This window comes from Centruroides vittatus, unplaced genomic scaffold (assembly GCF_030686945.1).
Source record: "Centruroides vittatus isolate TY-2023 unplaced genomic scaffold, ASM3068694v2 contig_388, whole genome shotgun sequence".
Lineage (NCBI taxonomy): Eukaryota > Metazoa > Arthropoda > Arachnida > Scorpiones > Buthidae > Centruroides > Centruroides vittatus.
In genome coordinates this window covers 325,761-340,021 of record NW_027122204.1, presented here as the reverse complement: position 1 = coordinate 340,021, position 14,261 = coordinate 325,761, and the positions used below count along the sequence as shown (strand labels likewise).

Here is a 14,261-nt window from a genome sequence, read left to right as displayed (position 1 = left end):
AGGTTCAAAACGGCCAAAAATGTTTGTTCTTATGGATTAAAACTGCTAGAAACAGAGCATGAAAGGTTTTGTCTTACTTATTTTAAGTAGTTGTAGCTTTTCGTGCATGGAAGTGTAAGATTATGAATATCAAAAAAAATCAAAAAACAGCACACTGGAACTGTATAACTAAATAATTGATATCTAAATGCAATTTCCAGCACATAATAAACCTTCCAGCAGTAAATTTGTGTTTACTGTGTGCTGGAAATTGCATTTAGGTGTCAATTCGATTATGAATATAACTGTAATTAACAGATAAATAGTAATCTCTAGTTTATGATAATGTATATCTTTTTTTATATTTTGTTGAGTGAAATTAACAATAAATAAATTTATGAAATAGGCTTAATTTTTTATTCTAATTAAATACAAATTTATTGATTTTCATTATAAATTATTGCAGGAGAAGAAACTAAGCTCAGGTTCTCTTGGAAGTGCAGATATAGCAAAACCGAAACAGGTAACTGTAACACATCCAGGAACAAATAAAGCAAAACCCACCTCTAAAAAGAAAGGTTCTATCCAAGCAGATTTGGTGAGTTTATTTATATTTGAAATTTCAAAAAATATGATTTCATTTTATCTTTTAACAGAAATTTAAAAATTTATTAAACTGTATATTAATTGCTTTACAAAATTTCTTATAAATGGTCTACAGATTTTATCTAATGTGATTCCTAAATTATAAATAAGGCTTTTACAATTTATAATATTAGAATAAAGCTGAAAGTTTTTTGATATCACATGTAATGAATATAGAGATTTCAAAAGAAATATTGAATTTCTGACTTGCAAAATCATGCATCCATTATCAGTGTTATATTTAGTATAAACCAGGGGTCACCAAACTTTTTTCGCAGTGGGCCAGATAACCGAGAGAATGACGAGCGCAGGCCATATACCATTTTGTTCAATAAAGCACACTGAATACACAATAAATAAAGACAACCAGCATATTTATTTACCAATACACAAACTGTATCGCTAAAGCAAGCTCTCAATTGCTTTCCTCAGAAACTTCATAGCAGGTACTTATAGCAGTTGATTATTTCAGTTGAACTGAAATAATCAACTGAAATAAAGATTTAAATAAGCAAAGTGGTTGCTAGATTACACTGCATCGTGTGTTAGAAACAACAATAGAAATACAACATGGTTTCAAGTTATCAACTGTAAATTATGTCATATTTTTTTAAAATGATTTTTATTGCTCATGGCCAGTAATGACAAAATACATTTAATCATAAAACTTAATAATTCCACAACTTTGACTGCCAACAATTTCACTTGTGAATCAGTTTGTGACTCATTGAAATTTGACATTGCAACTATCAGTATGCTGTATCTGGTATACAAGAATATGAGATTGAAAATACAAATACTGTATGACATAGTGGCCAACAATCTAACCAAAATTGGGCTGCTCTCCATTGGGTAAAGGTTAATCTGTGTCACTTGAATGAGTATAAGCTTACCAGATAGGGATTGCAATTGCTGGATCCCTCATTCGGCAATCCAGCTGGATACAGCGCATTCTTCGGCCTGCTGGATCCAGCACCAGGTGCTGGATCCAGCGCTGCGGATCCGCAAATATTCAATTAACTTTCTAAATAATGGCGAAAAAGTCTACGTTGTCGGCGTCGCTGCTTTGCTACGTGCGCTATCGCTCGGCGGTGAGAGTGACGTTGCCGTTCAGTGTGGCACGTGCCCCACTCCCTCTCTACACCGCACCGTCCATCCTTTTACCTCTGCTGATCTAATTATCAGTTGACTTTCCGCTCTAGCTAAATAAAGTGTCTTCGTGCTAAATAAACTAAGTAACTCCTCTCCTAGTCCTGGTGCATAATTCTAATTTACGGTCGGTTGTGACGTCAATGAATCACGTGACGAACGATTTATGATTATTTGATGACCCTGAAACCAACTAGCGTAGAGGCAGAAAGGGCCTTCTCCACAGCCAGATATATATTCAGTTCATTAAGAAATAGGTTGGGAGACAACCCCATCAATACCATTTGTTTCTTGACATCCTACTTCTAGAAATGTCAAAAAAAATAACAGAAGTGATTGATTTAATTTTATTTAATCCTTTAAATACTTTATTCAAGACAAGACTAATATTTTATAACTTCTACTCTAATTCTATTAAGTAAGAGATTTTAACTTTTATTCTATAAGTGGTTAGTGGGCTAGGCTAGACAATTTTATTGTGAAAATTAGTGAGAAACTCAGACTACCTAGTTAAATATTTAATTAAATTAATGAGTATCAGTATCTTAGATATACGATGATATGAATGTATGTGATTCAAGATTATGATAATAATAACTAACTACTAGACTACTACTCATTACTTACTCACTACTTTACTAACACTAATAATTAAAATACTTATAAATAACTACAGACTGATATGTAGAGCCTATATAAGAAAACTGGTAAGACTTATAGCCACTTAGCCACTGATTAACCATCTTTACATTATTATAATATATTAATATAAATTAATTAGTAGTATTACTTTCACTGTTATTTAACTTAAAGATTACATTATAATTATAATCTAACTAAACATTTAAAGTTAATTATCTCTATCTCAAGTGTTAAACCGAACCAAAGTTAAGTTTACTACCTAAATGTGTAAGAAGTTTTACTGATATATAGTGACCAGTCTAAATAATAAAAGCTTCTTAAGTATTTAAAAAAATGTTTTATTTCTTTTAAAAAAACCATGAATTGCTGGGTAGATAGATAGACAGATAACGATTTATTGCACCAAAAATACATCCGCGCTGGATCCAGCTGGAATGATGTTGGTCCAGCAAAAATCCTGCTGGATTGAAAACACTGCTGGATTGCAATCCCTATTACCAGATTGGTTCTGCATAGTCATAATCTCATTGAAAGATAGCCATGATAAGACTCATGCTTTTCAAACCTGCCTATTAGATGCCTAGATTTCTAAATTCTAGGTGGAAAATGAAAACTTAGGCACATACAATTTTGTTTTACACCCAGAGCAATTGTGGGCAAATTTTCATTTTTCCAAAAAAAGGGGGGCTGAAATTGCAGAAATTAACATATAAATATGAGAATATAGCCAAAAATTTTTGAAAATTTAGTGCAAAATAGGTATGAAAGAAAATTTTTTTGAACGTGGGACAATGAAAAAATCTGGCTGCCCCGAGTTTTATTTATAAGTATGTACCAGTGCTGTATTTCTTAACAGTTGTAATATCTGTAATGTTGTACAAAGTATAAATGCATTTTTTGAAACTGACTGACATGACTCGTGGATTATTTAAGTTGATTCACATTTACAGACCTAATGAGTCACCATGACTCACAAAATTTTTAGGTTAGTGTATTCTCTGAAAATACCAAAACATTTTAGATTTAATTATTGTAATGAATTATACTAGATATAATATTTATAGATAATCTGTATTTAACATAGAAATGAATATCATTGTATTATAACATATGAATTATTATAGGACTGTTATAAAATTTTAATTTATTTCTTTTTACAATGTATTGCATATGTATTTACGAATATATATATATAAGTTGCCTTATTGGAATTTGTAAATCAAATCACTATAATACATTATAATACAATCTCAATAATATATCCATTTACTGTTTTGACACATCTAATAATCTGACACTATTCAACCTCTGACATTACTGTTGCCAATTTGTAAACAAGCTTTCCACTAGTTCAAATGCCAGTTCCCACCAACTCAGTACACTGATTACCTGCATTGACAGTATGTTTACACGTTTTGGTCATTAGTTAAATGTTAATTATGGAATAAAACTCAAGTTGGACTCCACGCTGTCAAATTTATTTGTGCTCATCACCAAAATGTGTGAACTTCCAATAATCCTGCAATTTCCTTAATCTGACGTTGTTCTGGTTCCACATATGTCACATTACTGAGATTGTATTGTATTAAGAAATTTAAGACATTTTTAAATATTAATATTTTCAAATTGTATTTAAATACTCAAGTCTTGAAAAATTCCAACTGAATATTTTGTTATTTATAGATAAGAAATAAATATATATGACCTTTTGTTTACCGTTTAAATTTAAATTTTCTAAATTATCATTGTTATATATCGTAATTAATACATGACAATGATAAGTAACTTAGAACTTAGAAAATATAAGTAAATTGAAAGACAAAATTCAGAATGACTTATTTGAATATATAATGAACTTTTGAATTTATTCTTTTAACTTTCGTTCTAATCAAACTGGCTTCATTAAACTTTTGTTTTATCAGTTAAGAAAGTAATAATATGAATAAAACAGTTATTTTTTTCTAATTTATAATGAAAGGCAAACTGCGTACAAATATTAATTTTACAAGAAGTCAAATTTGAACATCAAAATTTTTAAGAAATAAAAATTGTTTATATTTAAAGTATTTTAGAAGTTTAAAACAATTAAAAATTGAATATGTATTAAAGAAAGAATATAATAATTAAATTCTAATTGTTCATATGGACGTTATGTACAGTGTGTATTACTATACAGTTTTTCATTATATTCTTTGAAAGAATTTTGAAAACTCTCGTCAATTATTTAATCAGTTGTAATATTCAGATACAGTAAAACCTGTCTAAGCAAAAGAAATTTTTCAAAACAGAGTGATTTATGTTAAATCTTACTATAAGCTTGAAATCTGTCCAACATGGAAATTTTAGAAGTTCAGTACAGAGAATTAACTTAACCCGGATAGTGCGGAAAATTAAAATTTCACTTGTCTTCAGTGTAACAATCACTGCAGATCATGGTAAACTGTATTCCAAGAATAATTTTGTACTTTGTCACAGAAGTGAAGATCATGTGATAAGGGAACATACAAGCAGAAAGTCTTTGTTGGAATTAATTAGGAACAGAATCAAATACTTTTAAGAATCAAGACCATTCAAGAATTGAATGAGTTTCTAAGGGTAGAGCTCTTGAAAAGCAACAAATGTAATTCATGAAAACAATGAAAAATAAGGTAATACATTCTGTCAGTTGGCCTCATGGAGAGTAGTTATTAAACTAACTAGTACTGACTATTAAAAAAATGTTGGTTAACATGTTGATAATTAAATGATTAATTACAGTATTAAAATTGCTGGGAAAGCCAAATCACAGAATAACTGGGTCTTATAGTAATGTGATAAGAATTTCCAACAGCAGAGAAACACATTAGTTTTGGAACTGTAATTGGCTTATTTGAGCTAATTTGAATACCTAACACAAGTTTTTGCAATAATTTCCAGTTTTTTCATTTGAATACTCGTAACCTTAGTTGGAGTTACTTTGGATTAATCCAAAGTAATTCCAACTAAGATTAATTTAAGCTTTTACTAGGCTTAATCTAAATTAATCCAACTAGGATTAATTTAGATTAAGCCTAGTAATAAAATTTCTTTATGTATGTAAAAGTGTTTACTACAAAAATGAATGTTATATATATATATATATGTGTGTGTGTGTGTGTGTGTATGTATATATATATATATATATATATATATATATATATAACTTAAGAAGTTATTTTGTATATTATTTCTAGTTTCATAAACATACAAAAAAGTATTATATATTCTTTTCTGTATTTTTTTAAAATTAATTACATTATATTCAGATTATATTACGATCATGTTTAACAAAAACTAAAGATTATCTCTAAATAAAATCATTTTCAGAAAAGTAATTAATATACAGTGGGTGATCAGTTAACAAACATAATCTATTCCCACACTGTGTTTGCTATCCGAATTGTTTGTTAACCAATTATCAATTTATCATAGATTTTTATGGGAATTTGATTAATCTGTTCTGGAGACCCCCAAAAATTAATGTAATTAATAGTGTGACAATATGCAAAGCTTCCCCTATGCTTTGGCATCATGGGACTGAAGGGTTGACATTGTGTTGGCAAAGACTGCAATGACTAATTTGTCAGGACTGACACCACTGCGTCTTCAAGGTAGACACAGATACCTAAGTGGTCGCTAATTTCGATTTTTTTCTGCGCGAGTGGTCACGTTTTAGGCGTTTGGATCTGATACGAGGGATGGCACAGATTGAGGAAGTTCATCACACAATTCTAACAATAACAAATTTCGTTTATTAAACTAGTTTTACAAAAAGGTTATTTCACATTTAAACCTTAAGGCTTCTTCGCGAGATCTAAGTTGGAGAGAGAGAGAGCTTACGTGAATTGATTGTCGTTATAAATACCTGAAGCACTGTGTGCGGGTTTCAAGATGGCTGTGGAGTCGTTGGGGAGGCTTGGGAATGTCTCTTTCCTTGGATGGCAGTTAAAGTCTATCTGAGGAAATAATAATTCGTATGTGCTTGAAGGCGTTCCAAGAGAAACACAGGATATTCTTGGAGGAATGGGCTATGATGATGATAATTTTTGGCCGGGCACTAAGTAATACACTCGTGGACTCTCAACGACCTTCTGTTCCTTGAGTTCTCTTTTTTATATTTCGAAGTCACGATCTTTTTTCACCAATGGTGAATTTTTAGTTTTAGTTTCCAGTGACACATTCTGAGTTTCCTGGAAAAGGAAACGACTCTGGGAGAGAAATGCACTCATCCTCAGGTAATAAAAATGGAAAAAGTTTTTTTTTTCCTGAGATTTAAATAAATTTCCTTTTCAAGATGAACAATGAATTTTTTTTCAAACATTTCGTCAAATCAGATCTCTCACAATAGCATTGTTGTTGTAGAGATTCCTAAGCCTACTAACCTCAATCTGGTTTTGATGTCATTCTAACATCAAACATCATTGTTCTGACATCCTCCCACTTCAAAAGATTTTTAATAGCAGATGTTCGCATTAATCCTCTTTTTCAGAAGAAAACATATCTAGCCGAGTTTCTTGGCATTCTTCTGTCATCAGATCAGTTTCAGGTTTCATTGAGCTCTTCAATGTTCTTTATTTCTCAGATGTAATTTTATTTACTCCTTTAGCTGCTTGAGTCTTCTTGGTTATACTGTATCTTTCTTAGATAAGATTGAACTGCAGCCTACTGTAGACCTGTATAAGCCATACTGCCCAGCAACATCAGACATCTTCTGCACACACTATATCTTTGCTATTATACTCTCACCTTTCAAAAATGAAAACCGATGCAAAACTTAACGTGCCCTCCCAACAGTCTCACGAATACGATAAAAAATTCTTTCTGTCAGAAAAATAAAAGGCTGGAATTACAAAGGAGAGTTTCAAAGTTCATAGGAATACTATCCAATCAGTATATACCAGGTTGAGTGTCAATGTCGACATCTCCTGCACTCTGAAAAGTTTCGAATTGTTGCCTGAAGAGAAGGGAAGACCAATCGTTATTCATTATTTTATGTCACTACTTCTTGTGTTTGTTCTGTAAGGTGTTCGTTATCCAAACACAAAAATCTTTTGCAAAAGTGTTCGTTATCTGATTTGTTCATAGTCTGAACTGTTTGTTAACCAATCACCCACTGTATAAGTATTCCTATGATGTAATATTTATAATTCTACAATACTTAGAAGTATTGTATTCTGATTTGTGAATTTATAAATTTAAATAGAATATGAAACTTTTTTGATTCTTGGCGCCCTTGCTAAATCCAGATATTCCCAAGGTGTTCTATGTCAAATTCTAACAAGTACAATTTACGAAATAGCAAAATAGCCAATATTTTTTAAATTAATTAAAATTATAAAAATTTTGTAACATTTTGTGGTGCCCCTGTAAGGAAGCCGTGGCGTCCTAGGGCACCGTGGTGCACACTTTGGGAATCGCTGTAATATGACAATAATTATTTTCCTTTGAATAACTGAAAAAACTATTATACATTTATATAAATATCATAAGTATTAAAATTTAATTATTAAATATTTAATTAGGATATAGCCAAAGAATTTAATCGCTGTAAAGAAGAAAGTTCCAAAAGATTGGATTTGAGCAAATCAAGTGTAAGTACAAGCTATTCTTTAAAGTAAATATTTAATGCAATTCCAAAAATATTTTGAAAATGCTTTAAAATTACTTTTTACCAGTTTTAATTAAAATAGTAAAAAAGAAATATTCATAAATTGAAATTAATATTGAATTTACTATTAACACTCATAAGCCTTAAAGGTCAGTAGTAAATATTTAATAGAAAACAAATGTACTTTCGGTTTTCTTCAGGTTTAAAAAACCAGTGAGATTCAAACAAGTGAACAACAAATATTTCAAAAAAAAATGGATGGAACAGCATAAACAGTTTTGCATGTGCATTACCATGGCAATTGAATGGTATATGTAATACAAACACAATATAAATACATATAAATAAACAGGTGGGGGTGTGGTTTTTAACTGTTGGTGTGGGCATTGCCCGTTCCTTCATGGAGGTATTTCTATGCAAAAGACACATTGATGGCATCATTAGAGTTAATACACTTGGCATGTAACCTGGCTTTGTAAATTTCAAGTGCCTCCAGGTTTTGAACATGCTGAACATGATGAGACAGCTTGATCAGTTTGGCCTCATGTAGGTCAGCTCTTATGCTGGGGTCAGTGGCATAAGAGCTTTACTATTTACCATGGAATACATATTCTTTAATTACTGTATTTAATCAAATCTAAGACACTCCTTAATTTTTAATATTCTCCAATGGATTTGTTTTAAGTACTTTACTTGACATAAATTTGTCTGTCTCAAGTTGTCTGTTATATATATATAACTTAGAAAACTTGATTTATATAATATATATATATATATATATATATAAACTACTCTCTTCTATCCCTTATCAGGCTTTTCTTAATCAACATTGGAAATGCAATATTTTTTGGAAGTGCTGCATTATTTTTCTGGAATTTTCATCCAAGTACTTATATTTGCTATTATAAAATTACTATATTGGTCTAATAAAGTCATTAAAAATAATGCAATGGAATTAGTAACAGAGAAATAAGACATTGTACCAAAATCACTAATTACAACATAGTACATTGAATCTAAAACTTGTAACGCTTATGTAACCTGATGATGTCTGTTTGAAACAGTTAAAAACATTTGTTTTAATAAATATATTGGATTTTTACAATTGGTTTTGATGTTTTTTGTGCGCTCATCATCCTGTTTTCAGATTTAAAAGGTTATATTTTTTGTTGTATTACAATAAATAATAATAATAATCTGATATGTAATTGAAAATTTAAAGACATGTCATTATGATAAAACAGTATTTATAATTTAAATTTTATATGTACTGTACAAAACTGAATATACCCAATTCTCTTTTTACAAGGTTTTGATTTGATCTAACATTTCTCAATAAATTTGCCTTTCTAAAATCTCTGTTTGATTTTAATTTTAAGAAAAAAATAGTTACGCTTTTTGTTCTAAAAAAAATCCAGCAACGAGTTGCTTAACTTTCCAGGCAACATTTAAAATTTTGGTGGCACCATCTGTTATATTTTATTTTAAAAACTTTTTATATTTTTAACTATTATAAAATGGCAAAAAGCTTAATTTTCAGGATAGGGATGGGTTTTATAAAAAATTTTAAATGCTAATATGAGTAGTATCATCATTAAGTCCAACCCTACTGGAAATACACACAACCCTTTTATCTCCTCACCCCTCATTTTTAATCACCAAAATTTAATAGCATCAATTCCCCTAATAAACAAACACCTCCCTGCAAAATTTCAGAAATTTTCGACAAAAAATGCAAAAGTTATTAAGCTTCAAAGTGGGTGAACAAAATCACACATACATACACTAACATCCATACATACAGAAAAACCCCCCAAATATTTTTGCATTTCTCGGTGTTTTAAGGTCACCTGAGTCCAAAAATGTAAAAATTTGGAGGTCGTATTTTGGCCTATTGTAAAAAGTGCTCTATTTAATTTGCATTTAAGGCTACCTATACCTACACATGTTTGATTTTAAGGTTTGGCTTTTCATTTTTTTCCCACCCAGTGGGCACTGAGAAGACATTTTAGTCTGACCCATTATTAGTTTGGCCAGGCCCAAAATTGGGACTCTGGTCCTTCAGGAACAAATCTACTGTGTAAAAACAGAATTGGGTATATAAATATATATATTTTAACTAATGCAGTTTTGGCATTGATTTAATATCAATGTAATTCAAATTAGTGTTTAGTTCCAAAAATGATTTTATTGTATGTCAAACTGATATTTTTTTAATAAAATTTATGTGACGTAAAATATGTTGTCTTTTTAAATTGTATTATGAGTCTTCGACTGAAGAATAACTAAATAATTTAACAATTTTTCTTTTTTACTAGATTACCATACTTCCATCATCAGTGAGAGAATTAACACATTTAGTAGAATTTTATTTGTATGGAAATAAATTGGCAACACTACCTCCAGAAATTGGTTGTTTAGTTAATTTACAAACATTGGCATTAAGTGAAAATTGTTTGACAAGCTTACCGGATACACTTGCTAATTTAAATCAGTTGAAAGTTCTTGATTTAAGGCATAATAAATTAAATGAGGTAAGTAAAATGAATTTTGTTGGAAAATTAAATAAGTATGAGATGGTCCCAAAATCAATTAACTCAGAATATTCTTATATATAAATAAGATTGTTTGTTCAAACCTTTCATAATTAGTACGATTTGAAACAATGTTTATTGTTGTTATAATTATTTCAGTCCATGCAGACAGTTGCATTTATAATTTAATGCTTTGTTTTAATTATCACTATTCTCTCATTGTATTATAATGGATTAATTTTCTATATTTACAAAAAATATGATCTAAGATGATATGCATAAAAAGTTTCTTGCAGAACTGGTTTCTTAGAATTGGATTTTGGTTTCTCATTATCATTCTTGCAAGTTCTTTATGGAATATGTCACTAGTTTTTCATAATGTTAACATTCTTCTGATATTTTGAGATCTAATGACTGCAACCACAAATTCAAAGCATTTTAATAGATGTATTATGGAATTACAACACTTTCTTGTTGACAGTTTCTGTCCTGGATATCCTGTTACTTATAATGCATGACTTTATTCAGTTATTTGTGATCTGAATTTTTGATATCTGATGTCAAAACAAATGTTTTATGTCTGCAGTTAACATTAATCAATTCATGTTATAAATCAGTGTTTTGAGTTAATAGAAATGAAGTATGAAAAAAATTTTTAAATACAGTAGAGCATCGATTATCCGAATCAATTGGGGACTGGGGTGGTTCGGGTAACCGATTAGGTACAAAAAAATATATTAATCTATCCCATGTTGAAATTTGTTCAAATCCTGGCATGTCCTTAAGTCTTTCGTGGCCAAGCCAGTGCTGCCAGCTAAAACACACACACAAACAAAAATAATATTGGAGTAGCCCAAGACATAGCCAAAGATTGCAGCGCCATAGCACTAGCGGAAATTTAAATTTGCCGACTGGAAAGCTTTCGGTTAATTGACGTTTCGGTTGATCGATATTCAGATAATCAATGCTCTACTGTAAATAAAAACCGAGGTTTTATGTACATAGCATATTTATTAAAAATACTAAAGTACCTATATTAATATTAGATTTAATAATTACAGATTCCTGATGTTGTCTACAAACTGACGTCATTAACAACTCTCTTTCTGAGGTTTAATAGAATTCGTGTTGTAGATGATGACATATCTAGATTATCGGTAAGTAATTTTTCAAATAAAAGTTATCTTAAATTTACAACATAATATTTTCTATTTATTCCAATAAGTTTTTAGTAAGTAAATTTTTTTATAGTTCAAAAAAAAATAATTACTTTTTGTAGAAATTGGTATCAAATTTTTAAAGCCAGAAGTCATAAAGATATTTTATAGTAAATCCTTGAAAAGATGGTATCATCAGTACTTGTTTTGTGCTGCTCTTTCACAATTTATACTGTTTTGAGTGTCTTTGTAAAATTATTGTTAAAATATGAATCATTAAAATAAATGCATTCAATCAAATGAGAATGAAATAGGAAATTTGTTAAATTATGTACAAAATAACTAATTTTGTAAATAGTTTAATAGTAATAGTTTTTGCACTGAATGAAATGAAGAGTTTTTATATACTAGTTAACATTATGTATGCTCACATATTTATAGATCATTGCTTATTAAATAAATTTAATCGTATCATATGCATGTTTTGTTGCCATGACGTGCAATCAATTAATAACTTCAGTTTTATGTATTTTTAATGTAAATTACAAGGTACTACTAAATTTACAAAAAGTTCATTTGAGTTTATTTACTCTAAATAGTAATGAACTGATATTAATAGCAATTTTAAAACTGATATTATTTAGTTTAAAAATTGGTTACATTTACTGACTTAATAATGAAATCTGAATAAAAGATTTTTTAAATATTCTGAAATATTTCAAAATAGCTTAAAATATGCTTACATTTAACAAAATATAGTTAATAATTTAAATTTTTTTCAGAATTTAACAATGCTAAGTTTGCGGGAAAATAAAATCAGAGAACTTCCAGCTGGTATTGGAAAACTTACTCAACTTATTACATTTGATGCTTCAAATAATCAGCTGAAGGGCTTACCTCCAGGTTAATAATTTTTTCAATTTTAAAGTAAATATTTATTATATCAATAAATTATTGTAGTCATTTTGAGGAGCCCATTTGTAAAGATTAAGAATTTGATTTATTTGAAAAAGGAATTTATTTACCAAGAACATTTCAAATCTTTTGATTCAACACCAATATGTTTGCTTGTAATTAAAATTCTATAGACATTAAATCAATTTGTTATTGGGTTGTCAAGAAGGTTCATAGCAATATTTAATAGATGACAATTTAATATGCTGGATGTCAAAGCTATTGAAAATGTGAGATATTTATGTATGTAATGAAATATGACATCATGACAAAGCCATTACAAAAAAGTTTGTCTGTGGAAATCTTTTGTCATGTACATGACATTTCCATTTGTAATGGAAATGTCATGTATATGACAAAAGATTTCCACGCCCTGTTTTGAATACACATTCAATATGCATCTTTGTTAAAATGAAAGCAAATGTACATTTTTGACATTTGAAATTTATCTTTTTCTGAAAAAGTAAAAATGCCTAAAAGCAAAGAATGAAATATGTGCTATTTATGGTTATGGTGCTATTGTGAATCAACAATTTGAAAATGGTTTGCTAAATTCAAAATTTTAAACAAGATGATGCACCTGATGCCATTGATGATGATCAAATTCAAACTTTAATTGAAAATAATTTGTTTCTGTGCAACAAGAGCTATCTCCTAAAATAGATGTCATACATTCAAATTCATCAGTTATACTTAAACCATCATTTATTCCCATATAATTGTTGTTTATTCTATAAAACTAGATGTTTAAAGGAAAATAATAAAGGAATTTTGTTTACTTGGACATAAAATGATATTATTTATATTAGAAAAGACACATTATGTAACGCAGGTAAAGTGGTGTCTTTTGATCATTTAAATAAATTTCTTAACTATGGACAAGGGTTCCTATGCACCTGGAAAGTCAGGGAATTTGCCTCCTTGACTGCATTGTTGATTATTTTGCTGACACTGTGCTTGACCAAGTGTAACCATCTGCAGGCAGAAAGAAGTAATATGGTTAAAAGAGAAGAATAAATCAACACAAAACAGCATTAAAGAGCATTTAATTCTTTGTAAGCTCTTTCGACATTCCTATAAATGTCATTTTTAGGTAATAACTGAAATTGAATACTTTTTCAGAACAAATTTTGAAGTACAGAAACGAAAAGGCATTAATATTTTGTGTTGATTCATTCTTCTCTTTTAAGTACATATGTTGGTGTGACGTCCAAGCTACGTTTTTACATTACTTGTAATGTGGTGCAATACAACTTACAAAAAAGGGTGCAGAATATTTTTAAGACCCAAAATTTTTCCCAAGCATATGTGACTACAGGATCGGCACCATGTCAGGATTGACACCGTGCCTTAAAGGACACAGAAATTGTGATGGCCCATTAGCTATTGGGTTCATGAGCGAGTGGTTGCACTTTTAGGCAGTCAGATTTGGGATGCAGGCTGTCTGAGAGACAGCACAGTGTGTTCAGAAGAATGCACTCATCTTCAGATTTAAACGAATATCTGTTTATTTATGTAAACTATTTACACATATACATAAGATAATACATAGCATTTCTGTTATAGCTTCTATAT

General features: G+C 29.6%; 1 protein-coding gene across 12 annotated transcripts in view; it reads left to right on the top strand.

Moving 5' to 3' along the window:
- The window catches only part of LOC136975771 (leucine-rich repeat protein soc-2 homolog), a 138,244-nt gene that overhangs the window by 105,224 nt on the left and 18,759 nt on the right, over nucleotides 1-14,261 (top strand). For all 12 annotated transcript variants that reach the window (XM_067270873.1, XM_067270874.1, XM_067270884.1 and 9 more), the window contains 5 exons: nucleotides 446-577; nucleotides 7,956-8,024; nucleotides 10,360-10,575; nucleotides 11,637-11,732; nucleotides 12,515-12,635. In XM_067270873.1, the coding sequence (XP_067126974.1) occupies nucleotides 446-577; nucleotides 7,956-8,024; nucleotides 10,360-10,575; nucleotides 11,637-11,732; nucleotides 12,515-12,635 (634 nt within the window). The remainder of the gene's footprint in view (nucleotides 1-445; nucleotides 578-7,955; nucleotides 8,025-10,359; nucleotides 10,576-11,636; nucleotides 11,733-12,514; nucleotides 12,636-14,261) is intronic.